The sequence below is a fragment of the Ammospiza nelsoni genome, chromosome 3 (genome assembly GCF_027579445.1).
Source record: "Ammospiza nelsoni isolate bAmmNel1 chromosome 3, bAmmNel1.pri, whole genome shotgun sequence".
NCBI lineage: Eukaryota > Metazoa > Chordata > Aves > Passeriformes > Passerellidae > Ammospiza > Ammospiza nelsoni.
The window spans coordinates 79609654-79636505 of record NC_080635.1 but is presented as its reverse complement, the minus strand read 5'-3'; the positions used below and the strand labels follow the sequence as shown (position 1 = coordinate 79636505).

Here is a 26852-nt window from a genome sequence, read left to right as displayed (position 1 = left end):
AACAAGGACTCAGAACAATTTCCAGGCTCCTTCTCCAGGATGTCATTTGCATGTTGATACAGGCAAAGTTCAAAACCAACTAAGAAACCAATGAAAAGATAAGAGAGCTTTACTGCTTGTTGGGCTCTCAGGAATGTCTTTTGTAGAGGGACTCTTGTGTAGAGGGGTTAAACATTTGGGAAATCAAGTCCAGGTGATTAATAGGAAACTTCAACTTGTAAAGTGGTTTAAGTGTTTTTGTCAATTGTATTTTTAGTCAAAAATGGAGTCAAACTTAGTAAAAGTAGTTTAGTACAAAAAAAATCTCATAATTGTGTCCATTTTTACCTCACTTTAATAACCTATGTGATTATTTTCTTGCCATGGATATATTGAACACTCTGAAAGCTCTGGCAAATTACTACATAAATTCAGGCTTTTCTGTATGAATTGCAGGTCTTGTTAAGCTAATTCAGAATTATGTCATTACCTTTTGGATAAAGTCTGTCTGGTTGCAGCCTAACTCCAGCGTGGTTGGCAGAGGTGCTTGGGTTCAGTTTTGGGTGTCTCCCTTGCTAAGTTTGAATTGGCCCTTTGTTTTTAAATCAGGCCCTTTGCAATGTATTTTTAGCAATAGCCTCTGAGTAATAAACTCCTGTGAAGAACAACGTGAACATTTCTGCAAGCACGGGGCAGATGGTCTCCATGGATAGTCCTCGATCCATTATGCAGGGCTCTATTCATATTTAAAGGTTAGGAACAGCCATCGACTTTAATGGTCCAGTGGGCAGACTGGCATTTTGAGCTCCCTGTGCTGCACCAGGGCAGATACAGTGCTGATGAACCTGATAATTGCTGTTATCTCTTTTGGGAGGAGAGATGCTTTATTGAAAAGAAGGAAAAGGGTGGGAGAGGAGAGCAGAGCATCTCTGTGTAGGAGCTTTGGAGACGTGCCTGCATCGCTGGGAGCAGCGTGCCTGCAAGCAGACCTTACCTGGTGCCTACACATATCCAGTGTGGTGGTTTGGATGCAGACACACTTCTGAACACTCTCATGTTCACTGTGCCCAAAGGGCAGCCAGTGCCTCACCAGGGGGTCAGGTTAATCCCAGGCTTTCAGCCATGTCACACGAGTCAGAAGCCACTGCCAGAAGGAGGCAAGGAGCTGTCATGGCAGCGGCCTGGTGTCTGTGGGGACAGATGGGAAAGGTCACCATCACCAGTTGGGTGGGTTATTTTAAGAGCTAGCTGGCTCTTCCTGGTGGAGGAACAATTTATCACAAACAAAATCTGTATTGATTGAGCTGTCACTAGAGGGACTTATCTCTCACATGAAGGTGAGAAGCAGGATCCCTTCCTTGCTCCTCTCTACACACATTCCCACACCTTGATGTTTGGTGTTGCTGGGGTCTGGGTGGGTCATGATCAGCTCCCTCAAACCCTCCCTGCCTGTGGACTGTAGCTTTGAACACATCTTTAGTGTCTTCTCTACCCTGTACCTGGCACTGGGAGCTGTGTCACTAACACATCTTTAGTGTCTTCTCTACCCTGTACCTGGCACTGGGAGCTGTGTCACTAAATCTCTGACCACTGCCAGTTCACAGCTGTGCTTCCAGGGCACCCACCCCAGCTTTTTTTTTTACGTTTCCAAAACAATGCAAATCCTTCGCCCAGGACTTTGGTAGGTTCCTTAACATTTTTTTTTCTTTGAATAAACTGTTCCATAAAGCAGTATGGGAACTTAATGCAGGAGGTGGGTCACACTCTAAAATCCAAGATGGTCACAGATATATTACAGCAATTATGACAAATTACATGCTGGGTGAAATTTGCCTCTGCAGTGCTACCCAGGCCATTCTTCAGGAAATGAGGTGTAAGCAAGGGAGCCCATTTTTTATCTGGCACTTGGCTGTACCTTCTCTTTCCCAGCACTGGGGATGGGTTCTCTGCAGCAGAGAACAGCAGCAGGGACAAGTCCTGCCTAAAGGTCTCATCATGTCAAAGTCACCCAACATAAAGTTTCATTGATTTTCCCAGGTCAGGACATAGACAACCTTCCAGTCACTATTTGCATTTTGCTTTTTAGTTTCCAAGTAAGTACTACCCTTAAAGCCTAATGTGGGTATATATACACTGAGACAGGATTGAATCTAGATTTTCATCAGCAACATGTGGAGAAAAGTAGCCTGAGAGAAGACCTTATTGCTTTCTACAAGTACCTGAGAGGAGGTTGTAGCCAGGTGGGGATGACTAACAAGTAACAGGATGAGAGGAAATGGCCTCAAGTTGCACCAGGGGAGGCTTAGGAATAGAAGGAAAAATTTCTTCACTGAAAAGGTAATCAAGCATTGGAACAGGCTGCCCAGGGAAGTGATTCAATCACTGGAGGTATGCAAAAGATGTGTAGATGTGGCCATGGTTTAGTGGTGGACTCTATGACCTTACAGGTCTTTTCCAGCCTAAATGATTGTGTAATTCTGGGCTCTGGCTGTGCATGGTTCTGGTCCAGTCTTTCCTCGCTCACAAGAGCAGCCATGTATTTCTTCTATGTATTAAAACACCTCTAATCCTTCCTTGAGACTTGTTTGCATGACAAGAAGATTCAAACTGCAATTCCCCACTGGTGTCTCCATTTTGAGTACATGCAAGGAGAAACACCTTGTTCCTCCCATGTGGGGTTTGGGTTGTAACTCAACCCAAGCCAGTACTGTGCTGAGCCTGCCCCAGCAGTCATGAGCTCCAAAGGAGGTGTCTGGCAGGCAGCCTCTCCTTTTCACCTCTGTAGGACCCTTGTTCCTGCTTCTAAGAACTGTTCTACTGCATCTTGGAATTTTCCTATTGCATCCTCGCAGTGGTGGTGGCTGCAGGGACAGCCCATCCCACACTTTCTACACATAGCTATGAGACTGTGCTGGAGATCTGTGGAGCAGGGCTGGGATGTTCCTTGCCAGGTCTTAAACCAAACACGAATAATGAGCAATAAGAAAAATCAGGCTTGTTTGAAGAAACACTGAGACGCCCAGCTCAGAGGAGAGTGCCAGCTAACTCATAGGATATTGGCTCATCCCCTCTTATGGGGAAACAGAACTGAGTTAGGGAGAAACAGAGCTGGTACAGATAATCCTCTGCCTGAATTTGTCTTTCATTTGGGTTTTTTTGGGAGCAAGATGTCTTTGTGAATGGTTTTTAAAGTCTTGTGAATGGTTTTTAAAGTCTTTTGGGATCAGTCTGGGGAAATGCCATGTGCTGAGCATCACAGCATGGAGCTGGGAGCATCATCCTCTTGGGGACATGGAGCCCTCATTTGGTGCAGCTTGTAAGAGCAGCAGGCTTCCCATCTCCAGCTGCCTCTGGGTTGCTGTGTGGGAGCTTCAGCCTCCTCGCTCTGGTGCAAAGGTCCAGTCACAAAATGGGAGTGGGAGAACAGACCCCTCCTCCCAGCAGACCCAGCTGCTGTGAACACACATCACACTCCTGGGGCTGCAGCATTGACTGAACACTTGTGTTTTGCCTCTTTATTTTTTTTCTTTAATGTTTTCCTGGACCCTTTTCAGGGTGAATTCCACTGCTGAGTGGATGCACGGGCAGCAGGCACAGTGCTGGCAGCTGGTTCCTCAGGGACAAGGTGGGTGCATGGACTGTGCCTTAATATGCCATTAATTATCAGCAACAAAAGACAAACATTACAGACACTTTCCTTAGAGAAAATAAAATAAACTCAGCTAATTTAGATGTTAGTGTTGCACAGCCATGGTTATTCCTTTGCCACTTTTCTTATGAACTATTAATACATGTGAGGCTCACGACAAGCAGGTTTGATGCCTGCTGAAGGACACAGTGCCATTGCATGTGTGTGGTGACACAGAGGAGCAGGGCTGCCTGCACGCTGTGGACAGTGCTGGTGCTTGAAATGGGTTTCAGGTGCCAGGGTTTACTCCACACTGCACCATCCTCCATCTCACCAGCAGCATCGTGTGCGGTGAGGCCTGGGGGAGCTGCTGCTGGCAGACACCCTGACCACTGCTGAAGAAATGTGATCTTTGGGGAAACTGGCTTTCACAGCCTTGCCGTGCCCCACCTGGGTAGCCCTGGGGGCTAAAGATAACTGTGTGTAAAAGAAGAACTTCACTTTTAATCAGGAAGGGCTTAAGTCAGCTTTAAAAGCAGCTGTTGAACCCTTCTGAATTACTTGGCAGGGAATTCCACATCCACTTTTCATTGAGTTGCTGGTGCTTCAGGCATGTCACCACGAGTCCCCTGTGGGCCCTGCTGACAGCTGCAGCATATAGCAGGGCTCCTCAAGCAGCCCCCTGTGGGACTCCAGCTGTCCCATGAGGATCCCAATGTCTTTTGGGACCAAGGCATCACGGGCCACATTGGTTAAACATTCAGGACTACTCTTTTGGGGAAACTCAACAACTCCAATTCTGCTTAGATCTTTAATAACTGCCAGCACTGCTGCTAGAAACTGTGAAACAAACAAACAAAAAAAAAAGGACCAAGAAAGGTCTTTTCCCTCTTTTCCTTTGAGTGTGATGCTTTCCTGGGATGCCTGTGAGGGAGATACTGGCCACCCTGCCTGCATCTCTATGTGGCCCCTCCTGTGCCCACCACACGGTATCCAGATGATGCTGTCCCCACAGCAGAGGCCAGGGACACCTCAGTTGCTATGGAAACACAAAAAAAGGAGCCAGGAGTTCAATTTTTTTTTCCTTTCAAAGCAAAGCCACTTGCTTGAAACCCCACTTTCTATTTTGGGTGACTTTGCAGCCCCCATGTTCACATTCTCTGCACAGTTCACACATCCACACTAGGCAGGATGCTTCAAAGGAATAAAATATCCCTGCCCAGCAACCATGCATGGGATGGCCTGGCAACCAAGGCAGTGGAAAGGACCCAAGTCTTCTCTTTCTGTTCTCTGATTTAGCAATTGTCTGGCAAAGTTACTCTCAAGGCACTTGTGCTTTGCACTCCCCTGCACTTTTGGTGGAATTTGGCATCACCTAGAATACAAGGAAAGGGAGAAAGAGGACTGTGAAGGACAATTAAGATGAAATTCCATATTCTGGTGGCTGATTCTCAAGACAAAGCTCACAGCATCAAGCCTGACAGAGTCCAAGAAGTGTTTGGACAACGCTGCTGAACACATGGTGTGAGTCTTGGGAATGGTCCTGTGCAAGGCTGGGAGCCGGACTCGAAGGTCCTTGTGGGTCCCTTCCAACTGAGCATATTCTGTGATTCTACCATCAACCAGCAAGGTTTGTGCTGTTCCTTGCGTTTACACCATCATTTTTCTAATTTTATTTTCTTCAGTGCCAGCTGCCTTTGTTAGGCTCCTTCCACCCAGCTACAAATTTCAGTGCTCTTATGTGGCATGTGTTTTTAAACTTCCTTTTTATGCTTGAGCCAGCACCAATTGATGGTACCTCCCCCAGCAGCCCATGCTTGCTTGCTTTGGGTGTCCCACAAATCCCAGCAAGCCACCTCACAGCTGAACTTGTGGGCAGGCAGCAGGCACTGCTGCTAAGGGGACTTTCTTGAAAATGTCCATCAGCTGATGTCCAGCAGTGCACAAAGCTGATGGCTCTGACAGTGTTGCTCCTTACTGCACTGCTTTATACTCACAAGCACTTTCCTAAGGATAAGGCTAAATGTCCTGCCTCTGGGGTTGCCTTGTTCTTCCCTAGAATGAGCAATTCCCACCTCTGTCCTGAAGTCTGAGTCACTTCAAAATTTTCATCTCTGTCAGCACCACAGCTCTGTCTTAAAGGTTTTTTCTGAAGAGAGACTGCTGAAGTTGATTCCTTCCTCAGTAATGTGATTTAAATCACCCTTCAATCACTAGTCATTTCCTCACCTTATGGCAATAAGGACAAAATATCAGCTTAAATAAGAGAAACCTGCTTCTAGGAAATGGGTTCAATTTGGAGTGGGTTTTTGAGAAGTGGCAGCCAAGTTTGGATCAGTTGGTTTCTCTGCTGTGGGTGTATGAAGGGAAAGGGCACAAGCAGGAAAAATGGCACATTCTCATGTTGTGCATGACAATGATGCAGAAGGAAAGGGTTTCTGAGCGCTGTAGGGAGTGCTGCTGGAGCACTGTAGTCATCCCTGCCTGCATCCTCTCTTCACCTGCACCAGAAGCTCATTGCCACAGTGGGTAGATTTTTCTGGGTGGCCCAGCACACCCTGAAAGTCAGTGCTTAATCAAGCCCTGAAAGGTCAGGGACTCTATCACACTGATGGTATGTAGCCACCTCTATTGTTGAACAGCAATGAGATTTACCTTCCAGCTTGCCTCCAGGTCATGCCTTTTCTTAAAAACAGAGGGAAATTATTTTTAATCTGAAAAGGAGTGATGTTGGGGAGGTGTTAAGACTCAGCTTCAGAGGTTGGTGTGGTGGACTTGCCTCTGGAAACAAAGCTCCAAATTCACTTGCTCTGCCCATGGAGTTGGGAGAATTATTGGTACTTCAGAGAATTGACCACGGCCTTAGCAGGCTGGCTGGCCATCTGGATGACTAATTAGTGAGTTACAAGGAGTTGGAGCCCAAAGACATGCTCTACTGTGTCCTGGAAGAAAGGATGAATTTTCACAATGAGTAGCTGGGTAAGCTGGGGTTTCATACAGGTGAGAAAACGTGAAGTGAATGTATTTGACCCAGGCAGGTTTTTAACTTTATCCATGTATCTTAAAGTAACATGTTTTTGTGTTTTTTTCATCCCAGAACAGTGATATTTTACTCTTTATGCCACCAGCAGGGTGGTGAGAAGCCAAGCTATTTAACTTCTTTCCCTTAACCAAAGTTGCAACCACTGCTATGGGTGACAGCGACCCAGACAGAGGAGCTGCTGCCATCTGAAATGCCACAGGAAAAGCTTTCCAACAGCCTGCTTAAATGAACAGAAAGAAATTGCTTGGATCAGCTGGTAGGCTCCTGAGTGCACCCAAAGAACAGAAGGATGAGTGTAATCTCTTTCTAGAATCAGCCTCCAGCAAACACGATACCAAATTATTAGCTGGGGTTTCTTTTAGTCACTCTAGGGCATGGTCTAAGGAACTCCAAATCAGTAAGCCTCATATCTGGACCAGGAAAAATCTATAGCAAAGCTATAGCTATAGAAACTATAGCAAAGTACAGACATTGCAGATGCTAAATAAATGTGATATATAAAGGGAAGAGATAGAATGAGCTCTTACAAATGGAAGTTGTGCCTGATAAATCTGTGATCTCTACAGGAATGAAGAGGTAACACATTCTTAAATGGTCTGAAAAGGGATAGATAGATAGATAGATAGATAGATAGATAGATAGATAGATAGATAGATAGATAGATAGATAGAAGTTCACTGGTGATACAAGATTGTTTAGGATCATTAGAGATTAGGCAAAATATTGCAGAAGTTTTTCTCCATATTGATTCTGAGGCAGCAAAGCTACTACCCATTAACTAAAGCTTAGTTAAGTTACATAATATTAAAAATGTCTCTAAAAAACAGTAGTTCTAACCATTCATGCATGTTGAGATAAAAATTTAAATGGTATTGGGATCACTTTGAGTAGAGGTCTGAAAATGTCAACTCAGTGCTCACCTTGCAGGACAAAGAAGCTTTTGGAGAGCCTTACAGTTTAGGATGATGCTGACCTGGGTAAAATGGTTTCCTGGGCATTGCACTCATCATATGGGGCTACATTGGCCTCTAGGACCTGCCACTCCTGCTCTGGCACAGCATGTCCCCCCTGTGCATGCATGCCCATGTTTCTGTGCCTTTAGCTCTTTGCTTGACAATTTAAACTCTCTACATGGCAGCTAGTACCTGGCTAAATCATATAGAGTGTCAGCCATATCTGTGCAGAGCAGTGGCAAGAGGCTTCCCAGCTGCCTAATGCAGGCAGGGAACATTTTGATCAGCCCCTCTTGACCCTGCAGCTAATGCAGGCCAGAGAATGTATCTTGGTAATTTGTGTTCCAGACTTGTACCTTTGGCCTGAGGCTGGAGATGATGTCAAACATCTGCTGCTGGCCTCCTGAGGGTGACGTCAATGCTCTTTTGTCCTGAGTCTGGTACCAGCTCAGCTGCATCCATCTCTCCCAAAGATAAATTGTACTTTATTGTGTGGTATTGCTCAGGACAGAAAAATCTCATTAGATATCAGCAATTCAGCGCTTTACACTCATAGTAATAAATAATGACCAGACTAGTATTTTTTCCTCCTTTTCACTTTTTCTTTCTTTTCTTCCTTTCTGCTGGTGCACAGACTCTCGGGAAGAATAGAGGAGTTGGCAGGATGGCTGAGGATGGTTGCAGAGGGTCCCTGTGCATTACTGGGGACAGTATCAATGAGCCAGGGCAGCAGAAATGTGCTCTGCCTTTCTGCAGTCCCACTGGTATCCTCTGCCCAAGCAGGGTGGTTTTCTGCAGGAGACAACAGCAGTGGGAAAAACTCAGGGCCTCTCCCAGGTCATGTCTTGGGGTGTATCCAAGGGCACACCCAGATTAAGCTGTTCAGCCCTGGGTAAGGGGTGAGCTCCATGCATGCAGTAGGCGCTGTAAGACATCTGTCTCCAGCCCTCCCTGAGCCATGGGATGCTTCTCTGGTCAGGAGTGCAGGGAGCTGGGCAAGGCTGGACTCATCTGCTGCAGAGGTTTTTAGGGAACCCTCACTCTTCCAACCTGCCCTTATTTCTCATCGGCTGCAGACACTTCAGGGAGTCTCTGTCAAGTCCTACAAACCCCTGGACTTGGTGGCATTGGCAGAAGAACACTGAGAGCTGCTGACAACCCACCTGGAGGGATGCACCCTGGGCAGGTGTACTGAGCCTCTCTGCTCTGACCTCTTCCCTCCCCACCATCTTTCCTTGAGCTCAAAAGCCAAAGGTTTAAGGAGTTATGTTTACCCTGCAAGCTCTGTTTCTCTCTCAGCTTGCCTCAGTGCCAGTCAATTCATTTGCTGGTAATAAAGAAATTTCCTCTCTTCTCCCAGAAATGCAGTGTGCAGGCAATAAGCAGAGCCTTGGGAAGAAGGTCCCGGAGCTAAGGCCCTGTGCTGCTGAGGGGCAGGCGGCAGCGGCCGGGCTCGGTGCGGGGATGGCTGCGGCAGGCGCGGGGCAGCGAGGCCCTGCCGCGGGCCGCGGCTGCCATCTAGCCATGGTGCCGCTCAGCCCTCACCCGCGCCGCCTTCTTCGGCTAGTCCTGCCCACGGTACCGCTTTGCTGCAGCTTTCCTCTTCTGAGCCACCAAGCGAAGGTAGCTTTAAGGTCTCTTCCTTTGGCGCACCCTTTGCAGGAGTGCAGCGGTAGCGGCTGCAGGGCCGGGCCGGGCCGTGAGGCGGCTCGGCGGCCGCAGACGTGCGGGTCGCTGGGCCCTCCTCCCCGCAGGCTCTGTGTGCCACATCCTTCCTCCCTGACATTCCCCTCTCCTGGGGGAGGGCACCCCCGCGGCCTGCTGCTGGCATGGTTACTGGATCCAGCGGCTGTCCTAAGAACACCAGCAGTACCCTAAACCTGAGGCTGGGAAGGCTTCTCAGCTTTTGAAGCCATTTGCTCCCTCCAAATGTTCGCAGCTGTCCCAGGAGAAGAAGCAGCGATCAGCACATTCAGCTGGGGACACAGGAAAACTGCTTTAGGAGGGTGAGAGGCTACCTTACAAGGGTCAGGGCTCCTGGGTGAGGAATCTTCACTCCATGGAGCAGGATGAGACTTTTCCCTTTGTTCCAACAGCGACGCTGTGTCTTTAGTTTAACATCCATTACCAGTACTTCCTGGCTACTTTTTCATTTTTTTGAGGCAGGACTGGGTCCTCTCACTTCAGCAGCTGCTCAGAGGCTGCTGCCCAGTTTAGATCCATTTTAGCCCTGGAGCACAAACCCTCACCAAGCAGAGCCCACAGAGGGGCAGGCAGCCAAGGCTAGTAGTGCTGGCAAACCCCATTGCTGAAGTGAGGGAACTGCTCTGCAGGGATCAGCCCCATGGCACTGCCAGACCCGCTGGGGAGCAGGATGTTGGCAAGCACACTAGGGTTGGAAGGGACTTCAGGAGGTCTCTAGCCCAGGCTCCAAGCAGGATCAATTGCAAGATCAGCTCAGAGCTGATCTGTCAGGTCTCAAAAGCCTCCAGAGGTGGAGCAACCCCACTAGTCCTGGCTGTCCCCATGAGGCAAGTTTCTCCTTGCATCCAGCCTGACTTCCAGGTTTCAGCTTGTGTCCACTGGCACTTAACATCAGCAATCCTGCAAAGCTGCTCTACAGAAGGTGGCATAAATCAGTTCCATACACTTACTCAAAAAAAACCTCAAAGAACCAAAACAACAGCAAACCTAAATTAACCCCAGCAAGAGAGAATAAAAAACATTGCAGAAGTAGCTACTGAAAGGACCAAGTCTGAGACTGGGCTCCAAGCAGGAAACTGGAAGCTGACAGGACATTTGAGGTAACAGCCTTAATAAAAAATTAAAGAGATCCCAGCTCTTTTTGAAGATTTTTGTGTATTAAAATCCTCACATCCTCTGTTTCCCATCTCTGTGAATGGATGGGATGAGAGCTTTGGCTGGGGCTTTTCGAGCTGTGCAACAGCTTAATTATTACTTTGTACATACTTTTTCCGTATACATACTTTCTTATTTGCATTTGTTCGCTCTAGTAACATCTCACTCCTGCTGTGCTCTAACATCGGGAGTGTGGGACTCATTTGAAAGCTTCCCGTTTCACTCCTTTCCTCCTCCTTCCTTCCCTGGCTCTGACTGACCAAGTTTCTTGGATGCATTATTTTGAGCTGAGCTCCATCTTGTGGGCTTTTCCGTGGCTAATTAGTCACCACGTCCTTATCTCCGGGAGGATCTCCCTTGGCTCCATCGCAGAGGAACAGCTCCCTGCTTTGTTTGCAGCGAGCTATAATCATAGAATCAATCACAAAGTTAGAGAATGGCTTGGGTCGGAAGGGACCCTTGAAGACTGACTAGTTCCAACACTCTGCCCCTGGAAGGGACACCTTTCCACCAGACCAGGCTGCCCAAATAACCCACAGGGGAATGAAACCCAGATGGCAGAAGAAGCTGAGTCCCATAGTACCTGACTTGTAAGGAGTTTGGGAGCCATCCTGGCGGGATGCAGGAGCAATCTCCCTCCCCAGAATGAGCATTCTCTGGCAAACTGGATTTTGTTTTGCTTTTCACTTCAGTCAGATGCTTTAATTGTCTAATGCATGCTTTGACTGCAGAAAAGTGGGACAAACATTGCTGAGAAATATTTTTTGAGCTGTTACTGTGAAATGCTGTTGCTACTAATGAACTATAGTTAACAGCAAGTAAAAGGAATTCTTATGCAGGCTTTTTTTTTAATCTAACAATGCAAAGGTTATTTTCTTCTTATCCTCCCAGTAAGGGTAGCAGCACTTCTTACTGAAGACTGCATCCGTGTTATCTTGTTCCAAGCATTGCAATCCTGTGCTTTGCAAGATTGCCAGTATCTTCTTTTTTCCAGCTAGTGAGCTTAGTAGCCAAATAAAAAAGGTGATGCTTATGCCAACTGAATGTCCAAATGCTGTTCTCACACAGTAGGGAAATGCTGTCTCAAGGTAGCTTAAATAATACCTGTAAAATATTTTGGGAATTCTTTGTACTGAGCTGCTACAGTTGCCCTTTCTCAGCTCCTTGCTGAGAAACTCAGCACTTGCTGACTTCTCAAGGTACTCTGAGCCTCCTCATCCCTAGCAGTGATAAGGTGTTGGTAGCAACCCAGCTGGAAGCTCTGGTCTCTGCATCACTGTTCTGAAAGTGTCTCTGCCTTTCCCTCCCTTCCTGAACTGCTGCCCAGCCTTGCTGGCTGCTCTCTGGACTGGAACATGGCAGCTGGCTCCATACCACAAAAGCAGGCTGAACCAATTAGTCCTTTGCAAAGCACTTAAGAGAGCATGAACTGAAGAAACTGTAACTGGAAGGCACTTCTTTTTTGTGGGAATACTGTGGATAAGACTGGGATCAAGTCTCTAAAATGAGTGAGAAAAAGAAGAGTTGGATTCAGCATGCTAATGCTTTTGTCTTCAGGCAAAGACTAACACATAGAGGAAAATTGTTGCTGCAGTGTAAGCATCAAGAAACACATTCAAATAAGGGTCTAATATTTACTGGACTGTAGCAATACTTGCAAGGCTGCATGGACACACAAGACTGCAGTATGCTCCTTTAAGGGAGCTCCCTTTGTTTGCCAGTGATTTCCCTGTAACACTTGTGACTTCTCTGTGCTGAAGTGGAGGGGACTCAAGGAGCCAGTGTTGTTCATGCCCAAAGGGCTCACCTTCACCCTCAGACTCATCCTGCAAAAGCCATCTTGGTGGCTGTGCCCCCCTGGGTGCTCATCATCAGCTTTCCAAAAGTGGCACCACCGTGGTTGAGTTGCTCTAAACACCTGTACTGAGAACTACAAAACCAACTGAAGAGCAAGAGCAAAGCTCGCCAAAACCTAAGTCCCAGCCCCAATATGCTCCCCACTCTCAGTGTATTTTTAGGGTGGTCAAGTACAGTGCTTTAGTGAGCTTAAGTCAAATTTGAATTGCAGGCATTTGTGACCATGGGTCCTGAAACCAGACCATGACCGTGGAGATACCAACTGCCTTCAAACTGTAAAGAAAGTCAGGTGATGCAATCAAAACCAGGGACACTCTCCAAAGCAAGTCTCTCTCACTTCTTTTTGTACTTATCAGTGCTTCTTTCAAGAAAAAATGAAAAATAACAATTATTGCAAATGATCGATGATTTTTTTTTTGTCAAATAATATTCATCTAAGGTCCTCTTGCAATACTTTGATAATAATGATTTTATAATAATGATTTTTTAACTTTTTTTTTTGTGGAAGACCGTTGCTTTTGATCTGGAAATCTTGCTGCAAACACCTATTTAAAGGATCCTAGTTTCTGGGGATGAGGTCTGTGGCAGAAGAGTTCCCTCCAGCAGCACCAGGTTTGTTTCTGCTCCTGCAGGTGGAGCCATGGGGTCCCTGCTCCGTGCTGCTCCCAGCTCTGGGTTTCTCTGCTGGTGAAAGTGAGGCAGCAAAATTGACTCTGCCATGGCACTGACACTTTGTCTGCAAGGCCTATGTGGTAGCCTAGAAAACAGCAGCCTAAAAAGTAAAATGTGAGTTAAGTGGTCATGCAGTAAGACAAGGGATCTCTGCCCTGTGGTATGTGGCCATCAGCAACTTCCCCTTGTCCCTTACCTCCTCTCACTCTGAGAGGAGTATTCTCCAATCTCTCCAAAATAATTTCCACCTTTGATTTTCCATCTGATGTAATTCCAGAGGATGAGAGTCTCTCAGCTTTTTTTGGTAAATGAAACTACCTGTGCACCAAAGAATGTCAGCTGAACTCCAGTACAGGACATGTATGGCTACATGGGGACTAAACTCAAGTTAGATCTCAAGTATCTTCACTATACACAAAAGAGAAATGAGGTGATGAGAAGCCATCTCAGGTAGAAGTCTTGGTATTTTCCTCAAATATTACTTTTGTTTTATATGTGTGATCCCAAGAGAATCGACATCGCCATCACTGGTGCCAGTGAGTGGAGTGAGCACCTGGGACATTTGGAGCACGGATGCCACAGTCCCTGCCAATGTGCCAGCAAAGCCCACAGTGAGACAGAGAGAGCACCATACAGAGCAAGGCTAGCAAAGGGCAAGCTGAAAGGCATAGGCTATTCTTGGCTCCGACTTTAATATTTGTTGAGCTAATTACATCAGACAGATGCAGCTGATCTCAATTTTTCTGGCACGCAGCTCCTCCCTTCCTCCTGTATCAGACAAGCCTGCCCCAGGGAGGAATAATTAAGATGTGCAGTTAGAACAACTAGATATGATTAATAAACACAGCAAAACAGAGCAAAGGCTTTAATGTCCCAAAAGGCCATCAAGGGGAGGTCAAACTAAACCATATGAGCTCACTGCTTACTTTGTTACGTCTTTGCTGTCCTACATGGTCCTCACTTCAGCAATAAACAAATTTCCCTACTGTGGATTGTAGGGAATACCCACGGTCACCCTATGACCAAATGCTGTCACTTGGGGTATTTTAAAGTCAATTAACAAATGGACAACTAAGATTCCATGGAAGCCAGGAGCCAGGCAGTCGTGAGATGAAGTATCCCAAAGCCCAGAATATCTGTTCAGCATAACTTGAGAAAGTTAAGTCTTACTTAAAGACACACCAGCATTATTGTAAACACTTACGACTCCCAAAAAGTACTAGAAGTCCCTTAGCAAAATTCATTGGGGTTTTTTTATACAGAAGATGCTTCAGATTAGCTGGTTTTCAACACTTGACACACTTGTCAAACATGGCTTAGAGAACATCAGCCAAGTCTATGACATACCAGCCATAGGAGAGAAAGGTAAAGAATTACAGTCAGCTACATTTCTTTTGGAGAGCATCATATGGATCAAAACGTTGGTTAGCATGTTTCTACAGTCCTGGCCTCCAGTAGAGATGTAAATTTTGGATTTTTGAAATAAAACCTACTGAAATAGCTGAAATAACAATTCAAGTGAAATGCAGATGAAGAAATTAATTGGCAGCCTGCTAACTTCTCAGTGAAGCGCACTAACTAGTTTCCATGAGTGATTGCCTTTAAACTACCTGTTGGACATGGTCTCCACCAGCTGTGAGTAGGGAAGACAGACTGTGCCACTTGCCCATCAGGACAGTAGGTGCTAGTGCAGGTATCACATAAGGTCTCACTACAGCTGAACTTCCTTCTGACTCAAAACAGCCCCAGCCTTCAAACAAGGCACTTAGAAAAAGTAGCTACATGTTCTTTACACAACTGCAGCTCCTCAGAGTATATTTGCTGCACACCTGTTCAAATGCACTTAGCTTTGGCAGAGCAAGATATGGAATTGTTACAGTATTAACATTTGGTTACCATTTACTACCTCTGTTTACAGAGGTAATGTAAGAATCATTACATTTCCAGATGAATTTGGAGATACTAAAGGAAACCCTGGTTTGGATGCAGTGAGTTTCTATGAGATTAAGGCTATGGCTCCACTATGTGTATGTACTGAAGTCTGCCATATGCATAAGAATAAAGGCAAGTGGTATTTTAATCACAAGATTGAAGCTGGGAATAAAGCAAATAAAGAAAGTCACTTGGGATGCTTCAAGAGATTCAGGAATGAGGTACCATCACTCTTGTTTACCCTACTAATTCAGCTAATGGAGAGTTTCTGCTGGAAGCACAGGATGGAGGTTAAACATTGCCTTTCAGAGATGCTTGTACACAGCTGAAAAACAGCTTTATTTCTCTTATTGCTGGTGTCATTGTTTCTATCAGCAATGCCAACCTTTGGACAACCTTTCGAACTTTAACACTTACTCCAGTAAGTAGTTTAAGGTAGTTTAAGCTTTAAGTATTTACTCAATACATTAATATCTTCCTCTTTACACATCAGGCATTTACTATGGCATGCCTGAAGTCTAGGACCCTTTGGCAAATAGATCAAAAATCCAGCTGTAGGACCAATTAGTTTATTAGAAACATTCTCTAATTTTAGTGCAAAAAGTGGCAGCAAACTAGCACAGGTTAAACATAAGTCAGAATTCTCTGTTTCAATAAGCAGACTATTTTATCACCAACACCCCCTGTTAGATGACACTAAGTAGAAAATACTAGGAGCTATCACATTTAATCCAAAGGCAGAAGGGTAGCATATCTTTTCATAACATTAAATAAGAGCTTCTAATCATATTGCACATACAAAAGATGTCAAGTCCCATTTCTTATCTCTTTTATACTAAAGCCCTAGGCAAAACAGGGCAGGGAGCCTGTCAGCCACAGTTTCAGCTTCCTGGGTTTTCCTGCACCATATTTTAGTTCTGGCACACATAACAAGCAGTGTGCCACCTGTGGAGCCTGTGCTCTGTTTTCTCGTTAATGACTAGATATGTTCATAAACATATCAAGTGCTGGCCACAGCACTTGCAGACTACCTTGCAGAAAACCAGCACTGCACTGAACCTGCAATATGCAACTTGGTACACACATGTTCATTAGTGAAAAATAAATGTGAATTCACAAGAGTTCACCTAATATTCAATTTGTTGACAGTCAACTTTCTTCTCATCACATATGAAAAAAGATAATTCCATTTCCCTATCCATTGAGGGGGTTTCCTTCAGTTGAGAGAGCAACGGTAGGGGAGATCCATTTATTAATAAGTTCTGGGCTTGCAGCATCTGGTCTGCCCTCACATATGCTGTAAGAGCCATCTATGACACAATTTTCTACAGTTTAATGAAACACAGGGCCAGTTATTTCAATATACTTTATTTTAAAACAGGTAGGTCACAAAGCACTAAGCTTAGCCCGTTCTGCCATACACAAGCTACAAATACTTGTTTGACAGTTGAGGGTCAGTCTTTAGTAGCATACATGAAAAGTGAATAAAAATCCATATAAAACAATATTCAAATAGTTTCCATAGGAACACAGATAATTGTGACCCATCTCCTAGTAATTTTTCTTGCATTTATGCCAAATCTAAATGTTAAAAAAAACACTTAAAAATTCTACCAAGAATTAAGTTAACAGTCCCCCAAATGCCCTAAATTCAATGACTAACCTTGCACTTAGTTACTAAATATTACCTATACATTAATACTAGCTGAAGCACAAGTTGCTGGATATTCAATTCCACTTTCCCAGGCACAAGAGACTGGCAGACTAGCAACATCCTGCTCCTCCACCTCAGCTAGGAACCCTTGCTCCTTGATCTGCTGCATTAGTTGCCTAGAAAGAAAAAAAAATAAAGAGTGAGTCAAAAACTGTTTCACTGCAATCTACCTAAAAATGTAAGGTACATTTTTTTAAGTTGTCAGCGAGTATGAAATTAATTCTTTATGCATCATCTGCAATCCTGATATTATCATAGAGGGGAAAAAACCTAAAAACAATAAAAGCAGAATCCATGCAGGTCATTTGTGGCTGGCTAGGCTTTAGGGTAAGTGCCAATACCAAGCTGATTTTACCATTTCTGTGTAGGATTTAGATTTGCAAAGATTCACCCATACAGTTGCATCTGTATACCTCATGCTATTCAGATTTACTGTCTTAGTGCTCAATAGTTCAGAATTTCAGATGTGAAAATCCCTGACAACTTGACTGTCACTTATCCCACAGCCTCACATTAGTGGGTAACTTGAATCAAGAAAAAGTATGGATAACAGACTAGGAAAGGAGCTGACCAGACTAGTAAGAACCAAGCAACTCCTTCCATATTCAGACAAGAGCTGTACTAAAACACAACCTCATAAGAAGTTCAGTTAACTGAGTTTTTGGACTTAGCTCATAGATTCATAGAAAAGTTTGGATGCAGCCCAGGACACGTTTGGCTTTCTGGACTGCGAGGGCAATGGCTGGGTCAAGCCTAGCCTCTCATCCACAGCACCTCCAAGTCCTTCTGAGCAGGGCTGCTCTGGATCTGCTCATCCCCTAGCCTGGATTCATAACAGGGGTTGCCCCCATCCAGCTGGAGCACCTTGCACTTGGTCTTGTTGAACCTCATGAGATTCCCATGGCCCCACTTCTCAAGCCTGTCCCAGTCCCTCAGGTGTGGGGTGGCATCCCATCCCTCAGATGTGTCAACAGCAACACTCAGCTTGGTGTCACCTTATAGTTCTAGTTATCTTAGGAATACAAGGCAAACAGTTGTGTCACTGCATGGCTCCTCATGTATTACTGGTTTTTACTTAGACATATGTAATCATCTTGTCCTTTATCTTTCACAGTTTCTAGTCCCAAATTTAGTTGTTCACCTCTAGAATATGTAGATGACATTCCAAAAGACTTTTGCCTGTCCTAGAAAGATCTGCAGCATAATCTCATTGATGCATGCCTCTCAGTTAAAGGCCAGCCTTTATCACAGAATATTCTTGTCAAAACAGAAAACACACATAGGCCTGAAAGAAGGCTGGGCTGTGGCCTTGGATTACAGTTATGTTTGCATAATTAAGCTCAGCATGCCTCAGACCAAATATTAAATTTTAACAGCAACCTAGTGATACAATGAAAAAGCAAATTATTCTCCCACAGAGCCATTTTTAGTTCAATTAGACACCGTTTTGGGGTGTTAAGGGAAGTCAAAAGGCTTCATATGTTGTGAAAACTGCTTCAATTGACTGGAGATTTCACTAAAGGAAAGAAAAAATAAAAGCCCTGCTTATACCGGCAGGGTTAGTAGAAGAATAGAGGTAGCTTCCTCTTACTTTTATGTCAGGAATTCCCCTGAACTTAAAGATATTCAATAAATTCAAAACCAACCCAATAGCAGAGCTAATCATGCTTTAGGGTAACACTTCTGCCCAAAAGTCCTCTGCCAGTTCAGCAGGCAGATACCAGTAGAGAGGTAAGGGCTTCCTCTTACAGGAAACCCCACTTTTACAGAAGGTGCAATCCATTAACCTCTGTTGCAATGCAGAGCACACAGGTTACTTTAAACTGCTGTTTAAGTTGCAGTTTCACAGTATCCTTGGACTTAAAAGGTAGTCCTGCTTTCTTTACTTACCTGCTTAATAACTTCCCATGGAGATCTAGCACTCTGCACTGAGCACTGAGCCAGAGCTCAACCTAAACCAAGGAATAGCTCTCAAACAAACATAGAGATCATACTGCGAAGCAACACTGTTGAATATCTCTGCATCCTGCAGTAAGCTAGTAATTCAGAAGACAACATATTATAACTGTGATTGACGGGTCTCTGATTACAAATCACAGAACCTAAATGTAAAGAATTCATAATGATTCTGTATGTTGTGCAATAATAAAACACTAGCTAGAATCCAGATTAATGAAGTCTCCTAACATTGCCCCTTTAAAACTATCTTTCCTATAAGCATGTACAACAGAGAAAAGTAATTAGTAGCATCAGCATTTTTCTAACCACACAGCAAAAGCTTTCAGAAGCACTGCCTTTTTCCCACACCAGGAGGCTTTACGAGAGCTGTGGCACCAAAACTACCCTTGCTTGTTAAGGGGTAGCCAACTGATACAAGCTATTTATTACAGTGATCTCAGAAGTACTGATGGATCAAGCTACTTAGTTACTAACCATGCTGGTCTTGACATCACATAGTGTATTGTTGGCCTCTGGAATCCATTGAAAGTAGAAGCTGCTGCAACAGTATAGGCACCCATGTTTTCAAACAGGATCCAGTCACCAACTTGAAGCTCCGGCATGTTGAACCGCTCAACAATCCGATCCAAGCCATCACACGTTGGTCCCCAAATGCTGCAGGAGTAGCAGCTGTCATCTGGCTTAGGCCGCTAAAGAAGAGTGGAGTTTAATTAGCTGACTGTCAAAACAGAACTTCCAGAAGCAATATCATAGTGTAACATTTCCCCTCTGAAGAAAAGGAAGAGCTGCTGGCAGGTTCTTCACCTCTGGCTTTGAGTTAATTCCACTGCGTGCTTCGTAAGTTAAATGCCAGAGTCTGGCAACATGAAGGGAGCAGTGAACTGAAAAGTGACTGCTGTGACAAGGATTCTCCTACACCCATGATATGTGACTAGTATGTGATATTTCTGAACAGGCATACCTTTTGCAGGACTGGCTTAACATGTGCATGATCATACAAGATGCAGTTGAATGATCCATAGACCCCATCATTCACGTAGTACATAAGTGTTTTGTCATTTGTATCATCTTCATCTGGAAGAAGTTGAGACACCAGTGAGAAAAAGTCTTGAAAAGACACACAGTTGGCTAGATGTAAGTCTAGGGCTTGATTTACATACCATCAGAACCTGTTTGCTCCTTCAACACAATTTTCTTTGCAATTATGTTGACTGCCAGAGTGAATGCTGATGCAACATAGTATCTTCCTGGCTCTGCAATAATATTTATTCCAGAATCGGAAGGGAAGTATTTATCCAGTGCTGGGTTGATTACACTTGTGATCTACGGAAAAAATCAGATGCTAGTATTAGAATTTCAGCTGCTACTCAGGTGCTACCTTAGACATCTGAAATGAAGTAAGATCCTCAAATTAAAAATTATATACTAGTGAAACATGTAACATCTATTGTAATTTCTATTGACTGCTTTTGTTTTTTTTTCTTATTCAAAATCTTGTTTGCAATTAAATTTACTATATACAAAGCAACAAAAGCAGACACCACTTGCAGCCTAAAGTTTAAGTAACAAAGCAGGTCATGTTTGAGGCTGAAGGAAATCACCCCTCCTAGGCTCATTAAACCATCATTAATGCCCTGCAAGTCTTCACACTTCAATCTGATATGTAGTTCACTTGTAGTGCTGCTACTTATGCACTATTCCACAGCTTATTAAATCCTAAATATGTCATCTCATGGGATCATAAGCATACAGAGGGCTTTCCCATCATACTTGAACTTCAGCTGCCTTCATGAACAGTTATTTCCAGGTTCTGAGGTTATCCTGAAGCTGCCTCCAACTGCAACATGACTGTATCATGCCATAGAGCCCAATGACATAATTTGCTTTTGATGCCTCACATGTGCCCACACCGCACTATGAGAAGCCAGACTTTATTAGGAGCTACCGAAGGGGCTACAATGTTGGCTCACACTATTACAAGAAAATGTTTAATGTAACCTGCTGTATCCTTGTGCTAGCATGTAACATTTAACACCTCCTCGGGTTAGGAGGCAAGTGCTCTGACAACACTGCTGTAAGTGGGAGTCCCAGCAATATTCAGCCCCCTTGCCTCTTCAGAAAGCAGAGCTATTGTTGAGGTAATGCAGACTGGAAAACACTGAACAACTTAATTATCCAAAAGCCAGTCCTAAATCAAATCCAACACTGACCTCATATGCTGCCACCCCTAAGGACAGTATGGGCTCAGGACTACCCTTTCACCCTGTTTGGGAGCACTGCCAATCTATTCTGTCTCAAGTACACAACCAACTGAAAGAAGTCTATGCCAGTAAGAATCAACCCTGTAGTTAAAACTGGCTTAACTTTTTTGAGATTTCTGCATGTTTGTGCAGTCATTTAGCTACATATCTAATGAGCTCATCTAATTTCTAGCTTTCAGATTAATTCCTATTTGCCTCTTAATTACATTTCTGACCAAGCAGACACATTTTTGCAAATGTGTCTGCATACAAGCAGAAAAAGCAAGATTTTATTTAATCCAGATCAACACTCAAAGCAGACTCCGCAACCTGAGAACTTCTTAGCAAAGCTATACCTCTTCAAATTTAAGCTTGACATCTTCAGAGCCAGGGAAGCCACCACCAATATCAAGCAGATACATATTGAAGCCAAGTTCAGCCTAAAATGAAATGAACAGCAATACTGTCAAGAAAAGTTTATAATTTATGTCAGTTTATAATTTACCATTTTAGCTTAAAAAGTAATGTGAAGTCATTTCATTAACACTTGAAACAGAGCTAACACATGTTCAAGTAACAGTAATTTGAGTTTGAGCTGCCAATTTTAGTTCTGCCAAGCTGGTCAAAGTAAGCTACCAGGACCTAAAAAATTCCAACAACATCAAGTCAGTGACTTAGCTAGCTTTTAACCCCATTATAGTTGTACACTTCATTCAGTTTTGCCACAACAGTTGAGCAGTAGTTCCAGAGAAAGCAGAACTAGACTTACTCCCATATCAAACACACAGCGGGCATCAGAAATGGCTTGAACAAAGGTCTCTGGGTCTGTACATCCACTTCCAACATGGAAACTACAAAAAGATACAAAATATCAGTTGCTATTTGGCAAATTACTCAAGAAGTTTTGTACAAACTCATGTCATCACATGCAAAGGCAGGGCTATTGTCAGGTAGACCATTTAAAGGAAACTTATTTAGTATGACTGTGTTTTGATACTGTCAGCTCACCTAACTCCAACAATGGCAAGGTCAAGTTCTTTTGCACGCTCCAGAAGAAGCCTGCTGGTCTTAAGTGTAGCCCCAAATTTAACACTCAGACGACAGACTGCTTTGGAGTCATCGGTGGTAATGCGCAAGACCAACCTAGGAACAGGAAAAATGAGGAGTTAAGTTTCAATATAACAGACATCATCACCTGGCAGGTATGATCTCAGAACGAGATTGAGCTTAAAGATACAAGCTACTCTGCTATCTCTTCCTAAAGTGCTAGTAAAATATACAAGATTAGATTTGACTGGTTAAAAGTATGTTTATTATTTCATAGTTTTGCAGACTACCTTAAACTAATGAAGAACAAGTTTCAGATAAAGCAGATATTTCTGTATCTTGAGAACCCATGGAAGAATTATAGAACAATTAGCATTACTTACTTGGCTTTTGGATGGGCTCTTGCAACTTTCATTAGTTCTACTTCACTATCAAATGTCATCATCTGCACACCACTGCTGGCAGCATGTTTGATTTGAGATACTTGTTTGCAGGGATTTGCATATATTATTCGCTCAGGAGGCACACCAATGCTCTGTACCAGCTGTATTTCAGTCTGAAGAAAGAACAGATTACACTTGTAGAAGATATTTCTTGAGAGATGATTAATGTAATCATAACTACAAAAGCAACACCACTCGGTTATGCTTAATTTTACACAAACATGGCTTGTAAGGCTGCACAGATACCAGCATCACAGATCAGGAGACAGCTGAGATCTCACCTTACTGGCACAATCAAATCCTGCCCCAAGAACAGCAAGTGTCTTCACCACAGCTTTGCTGTCATTGCATTTTACGGCATAGAAGGGAGTCACCCGAGGAAGGGCCTTATGCCACCGCATGTGCTTCTTCACAATGTCCCCGAGGTCAGCAACATAGAAGGCATCTTTATCATCCTAGAGCAAACACACATCTTAACCTTACAAACAATAGATAACAGGATAAGTATAGAGGTCAGCATTTGAGGGGGCTGTCTTGTGGATCATTTGCAAGGACAACTATTAGTTTATAAGTTTGTAGCATCATGAAATGTAGTGGTTTTCCCATCATACTTACAGAAGATGACACTTCATTTATTTTTTGGTCAAGGATATCCTTGGCAGTAAAGCCTTCATCAAGGAAGGTCAACTCAAATTCTTCTTTGCTGAAGTTACTCATGACTTCCAAGATTTCAGGTTTACGTGAAAGGACTCGGGTATGAAGTACTGGGAAAAAAAAAGTTAGTTACATAATTTGAGTTTATATAGTTTACATTCAATACTTCAGTCATTATATGAGCACTACTTAGTGCTCATGTAATTTACAATTATACAGCTCCTACAGTGATCACTTCTAGCTACGTAGATTAGACACTTGCATAATGACAGAACAGATGTAATCAGAACCAAGGAGGCAGGCCAAAATAATCTTGCTAGCTGGAATGCAAGTTCTCCTCTGTTCAACAATTCTATGATGTTCTGAATCTGCTCAAAGAAAAAAACCTATCAAATAAATACTGTCAGTTATTATTAGTCTGGCTCCCTGGAAGTTTCTGCTGTCTTTTCCTTCACATCAGAGCTATTAATATTATGGCTAGCATCTACTTATGACCTTTTTTTTAACTCCTAAGCACTATTTTAGCTCACCAGTTTCAGAAGAAAGCGTTTACTTATTGCCAATATAGAATCCAAGACTACTGACTTCTGAGTAGTAACAACTCTTATTAGGTCCAAGCCAGGTAAATATTTGGATTCTCAATACAGTTCAGACTATGCATAAAGCAGACATGAGAACAGGGCTTTCCTTGAAGCTGCTCTGTTGGTAGTCAGAGCTTCCCTGTTCTACTCATGACCTCCAAGCTACACGAGAACCTCCGCTGTCATGAGTGGCAGATACACACTTTGAGACTGGTTCCTAACTCTGACCTGCAGAAAAAGTTCTAACAGGGATCCCAATTCGCACTTGAGAATAGGATCTTACAAATCTTCATTGCTAACAGAAATCTATCTGCTAAGTAGAAAGTCCCTTGAGAATTACAACTAAGGAGCAAAAGCACACTCCTCTGCCATCCATGATCCATGAAGTCCATGGGACACCCTTTCACTGGATAGCCCAAATACAGAGCAACAGCATTCTCCATCAAGCTGTTAAGCAGAGTGTGTGCTGCCTTTCAAAGACCTCAGCACTGCCAGTCATTCATGTAACAGGATCCAGCCTCCTTCCTTCTCACAGCAATTTTTACACTTAAACTAGTCATGCAGCCTAGGACTGAAAACTATGCAAACTCTGAATTACTCACTAATATTAAGTTATGTTACTGCTTCCTTTATTTTCAAAAAGTCTGGCTATAAACCAATTGAAAAAGGATGTTTTATAGCTGTTACAGTTTAACAAGACCAACAGAAAAAACCCAACAGAATCATTAATTCCATATGTGTATAACACCATTATTTGAATTTTATTGAATAACTTTGAAACATCAGCAATTACACTTCATTTCAACCTTCAGAAACATATGGCAACAAGAACTACTTCATATCTTTTGATAATTTCTCACTTATCAGAGACTTATAAATTTGAGATTCAAACTAGACTAAGCTTTGATTCTAATAAACCCAACAATCCGTTGAACCTCATTCTCCTTCTGCTCTCATTCACGTGCAGTGATAATTCTATCACAAGCTGGATTAAAGTCTTCTCTTTAAAGCCTCTTTGAAAGGACCATAAGAAGTAGCAAATTAAACACTTCTCAGGAGGTGCTTGTTACTAAGGAGAAGTTGCATCTCATCATAGACTTGCAGAAAGCAGTTCAGGGACTTCAGCTGTGGTTACGAGATGTGAACACCATCAGGAAGAATTTAGTTTAACCTCCCCACTGCAGAGAACGGCATGAACAGCACTTTTCCCTTTAACATGTAAAAGGGAAATTACTTTTACTAGCCACAACAGATTTTGTTAAAACGTTCTTGCAAGCTTTCCATCTCCACCTCACTGCACAATTTCAACTACAGTGTAATTACACAGCATATAGACAGAACACGATCATGTAGGCGCAAACTGTAGCCTCCCAAAGGATGTTTCTACTTGGACTGTGAGCAAAGTGTCTGCAGCTCCCCAGAAGAAAGGCAATTTATGCTCATTTAGAATTCGTTCTCCAGAACATTTCCCTATTTAGCAGCTGTACTTAGAGCTGAGTCATGCCTGCAGGCTCGGTACTCAAACAGCCAAGCTGCGTCTGGAAAAGGTGCCCGAAGCGCCCCTGACTCCGGAGCCCGCCGAGCGCTGCGGGCTGCACGGACGGGGCCGGCTGCCCTGCCCTCACCGACGCCTTCTCCCTGCACAGCCACACGGTCCCGCAGCAGAGCCCGATGCGGCCGAGATGGGGCTGCTCTGCCCGCCTCGGCAGCGGGGCATTGCGGCTTCCCGAGGAGGCGCCTGTCAGCCCCGGGTGCACCTTCACTAGAGCTCACATCACCCCGAGACGCCCAGGGAGCAGCGCTCCGCGGGAGAGGGGCTTGCTCCCCATCCCTCGGGCTATTCAAGGCCAGGTCGGACGGGGCTCTGAGCAGCCGGGTCTAATGGAAGTTGTTCCTGCCGTAGGCAGAGTTAGACCTGGATGGTCTTTAAGGTCCCTTCCAACCCAAACTGCTCTGTGACTCTCTGATCCGCTCCCGGCCCAGGCCAGTGCCCGCCGGGTGTGCAGGGGGGCAGCGCCCCGGCGCCGCTCGGCCCAAGGGCGAGCCCGGCCGCCTCAAGCCCCGTTCCTGCCACGCACCTGCCTTTCCCCACCCCGGAAACAGCCCGGCGGCCACGGCGGGGCCGTCCCTTCCCCCGCTGCCGGAAAGCGCCGCCAGTGCTCCCCAGGCGAGCCGGTCTGGCCCGCTTACAGCCGCCCGCAGCCTCCCGCCTCCCCACCGGGGCCGGGGATTCCCCGTGCCCGACGGCAGCACCGGCGCCCAGCCCGGGCCGCGCCGCTTGCCAGCGGCCCCGCAGACACGTGGCTGCGCGCCGGCCGCTTCCGCCGCCCGCCCGCTCCCCAGCACATCCCGCCGCCCGCCTCACCTCGCAGCGGTGGCGGAGCTGCTGTCAAGCCCCGCGGCGGCCGATCCCCTCGCTCCGAGCCGCCTCCCCCTCCTCCTGCGAGCCGGGCGCGGTGCGCGGAGCCGGGCGGGAGCGCCGGACCGGCTGAGGAGGAGCGGGGCGAGCGGGGCGCCGCGGCTGACAAAGCTTCGCCACGGCCGCCGCGCTCCTATTTATAGCGCCGCGGCGTCGCTGTGGCAACGCACCAGCTCAAACCAGCCGCGATCGGCTGGGACCGGGCGCGCTCCCACCGCCGCTATTGTGACGTACGGCCGGACATGCGCACGGCGCGCCCCGCCCGCCCTGGCCCTGGCCCCGGTCCGGCCCCTGCCGTGTGTGCCGAGCCTCTGCGCGGGCTGAGGGCCCCTTCCCCCTGCGGTCGCCCGGGACGGGATCCACCTGCGGGGTGATGTGCGCGGCCCCAGCGCTGCGGGCTGCCAGCAGGTGCATGGCCCGCGCCGTCCCCGCCGCCGGTTCGGTACTCCCGGATCGGTACCGCAGCCTTAGCGTGAAAAAGCGGCTGCAGGAGGCCGGAGGGCTGCGGCTTCAAGCGATGCCTTTGGCAGATGTTGGAGGAGAGCACTGCTGAGCCAGGGGACACGGACTGTGTCATACCCGAGTGCCGGTGGGATGACAGAGCCATCCAATGTGTGCGGCTCGGTGCTCTGTGCCGCTGTGCTCGGCGCTGGCTGCTGTCCGCAGCGATGCTGCCCCTGCCTGCACCTCTGACCACCGAGGATGTTATCCAAAACACTTCCCGTGACACTGACCAGAGTTTTCCCATCCGCTCTTGTTCTGACACCGGTAGCTGTTTCCACTCTAAGGTTATTTTGTATTACTGGCTTATTTTAGAAATGGGCGTCCAGGGTAAGAAGGTATCAATTGATCCTTTCAATGCAGTTTTGGTT

The 26852-nt window shown here is 45.3% G+C and overlaps 1 protein-coding gene across 1 annotated transcript; it reads right to left on the bottom strand.

Annotated features, from left to right (window-relative positions):
* Positions 1-16275: 16275 nt before the first annotated feature.
* ODC1 (ornithine decarboxylase 1) lies at positions 16276-26147 on the bottom strand. The gene is made up of 11 exons (XM_059468994.1): positions 25927-26147; positions 22942-23090; positions 22608-22781; positions 22267-22439; positions 21845-21979; positions 21606-21687; positions 21193-21276; positions 19757-19919; positions 19558-19670; positions 19071-19285; positions 16276-16753 (listed from the first exon to the last, which is right to left on the bottom strand). Exons 2-11 carry the CDS (start codon positions 23041-23043, stop codon positions 16612-16614), a joined length of 1383 nt encoding a protein of 460 aa, XP_059324977.1. The 5' UTR covers positions 23044-23090; positions 25927-26147; the 3' UTR covers positions 16276-16611.
* Between the last annotated feature and the right edge of the window lie 705 nt (positions 26148-26852).

Coding starts and splice junctions, on each gene's coding strand:
- ODC1 (XM_059468994.1), bottom strand. CDS start 23,043: ATGAGTAACTTCAGCAAAGAAGAATTTGAGTTGACCTTCCTTGATGAA. Junction 21,688..21,844: donor CTTGCCATTGTTGGAGTTAG/GTGAGCTGACAG, acceptor ATCTTTTTGTAG/TTTCCATGTTGGAAGTGGAT. Junction 19,920..21,192: donor TCAAGCTTAAATTTGAAGAG/GTATAGCTTTGC, acceptor TTTTTTCCGTAG/ATCACAAGTGTAATCAACCC.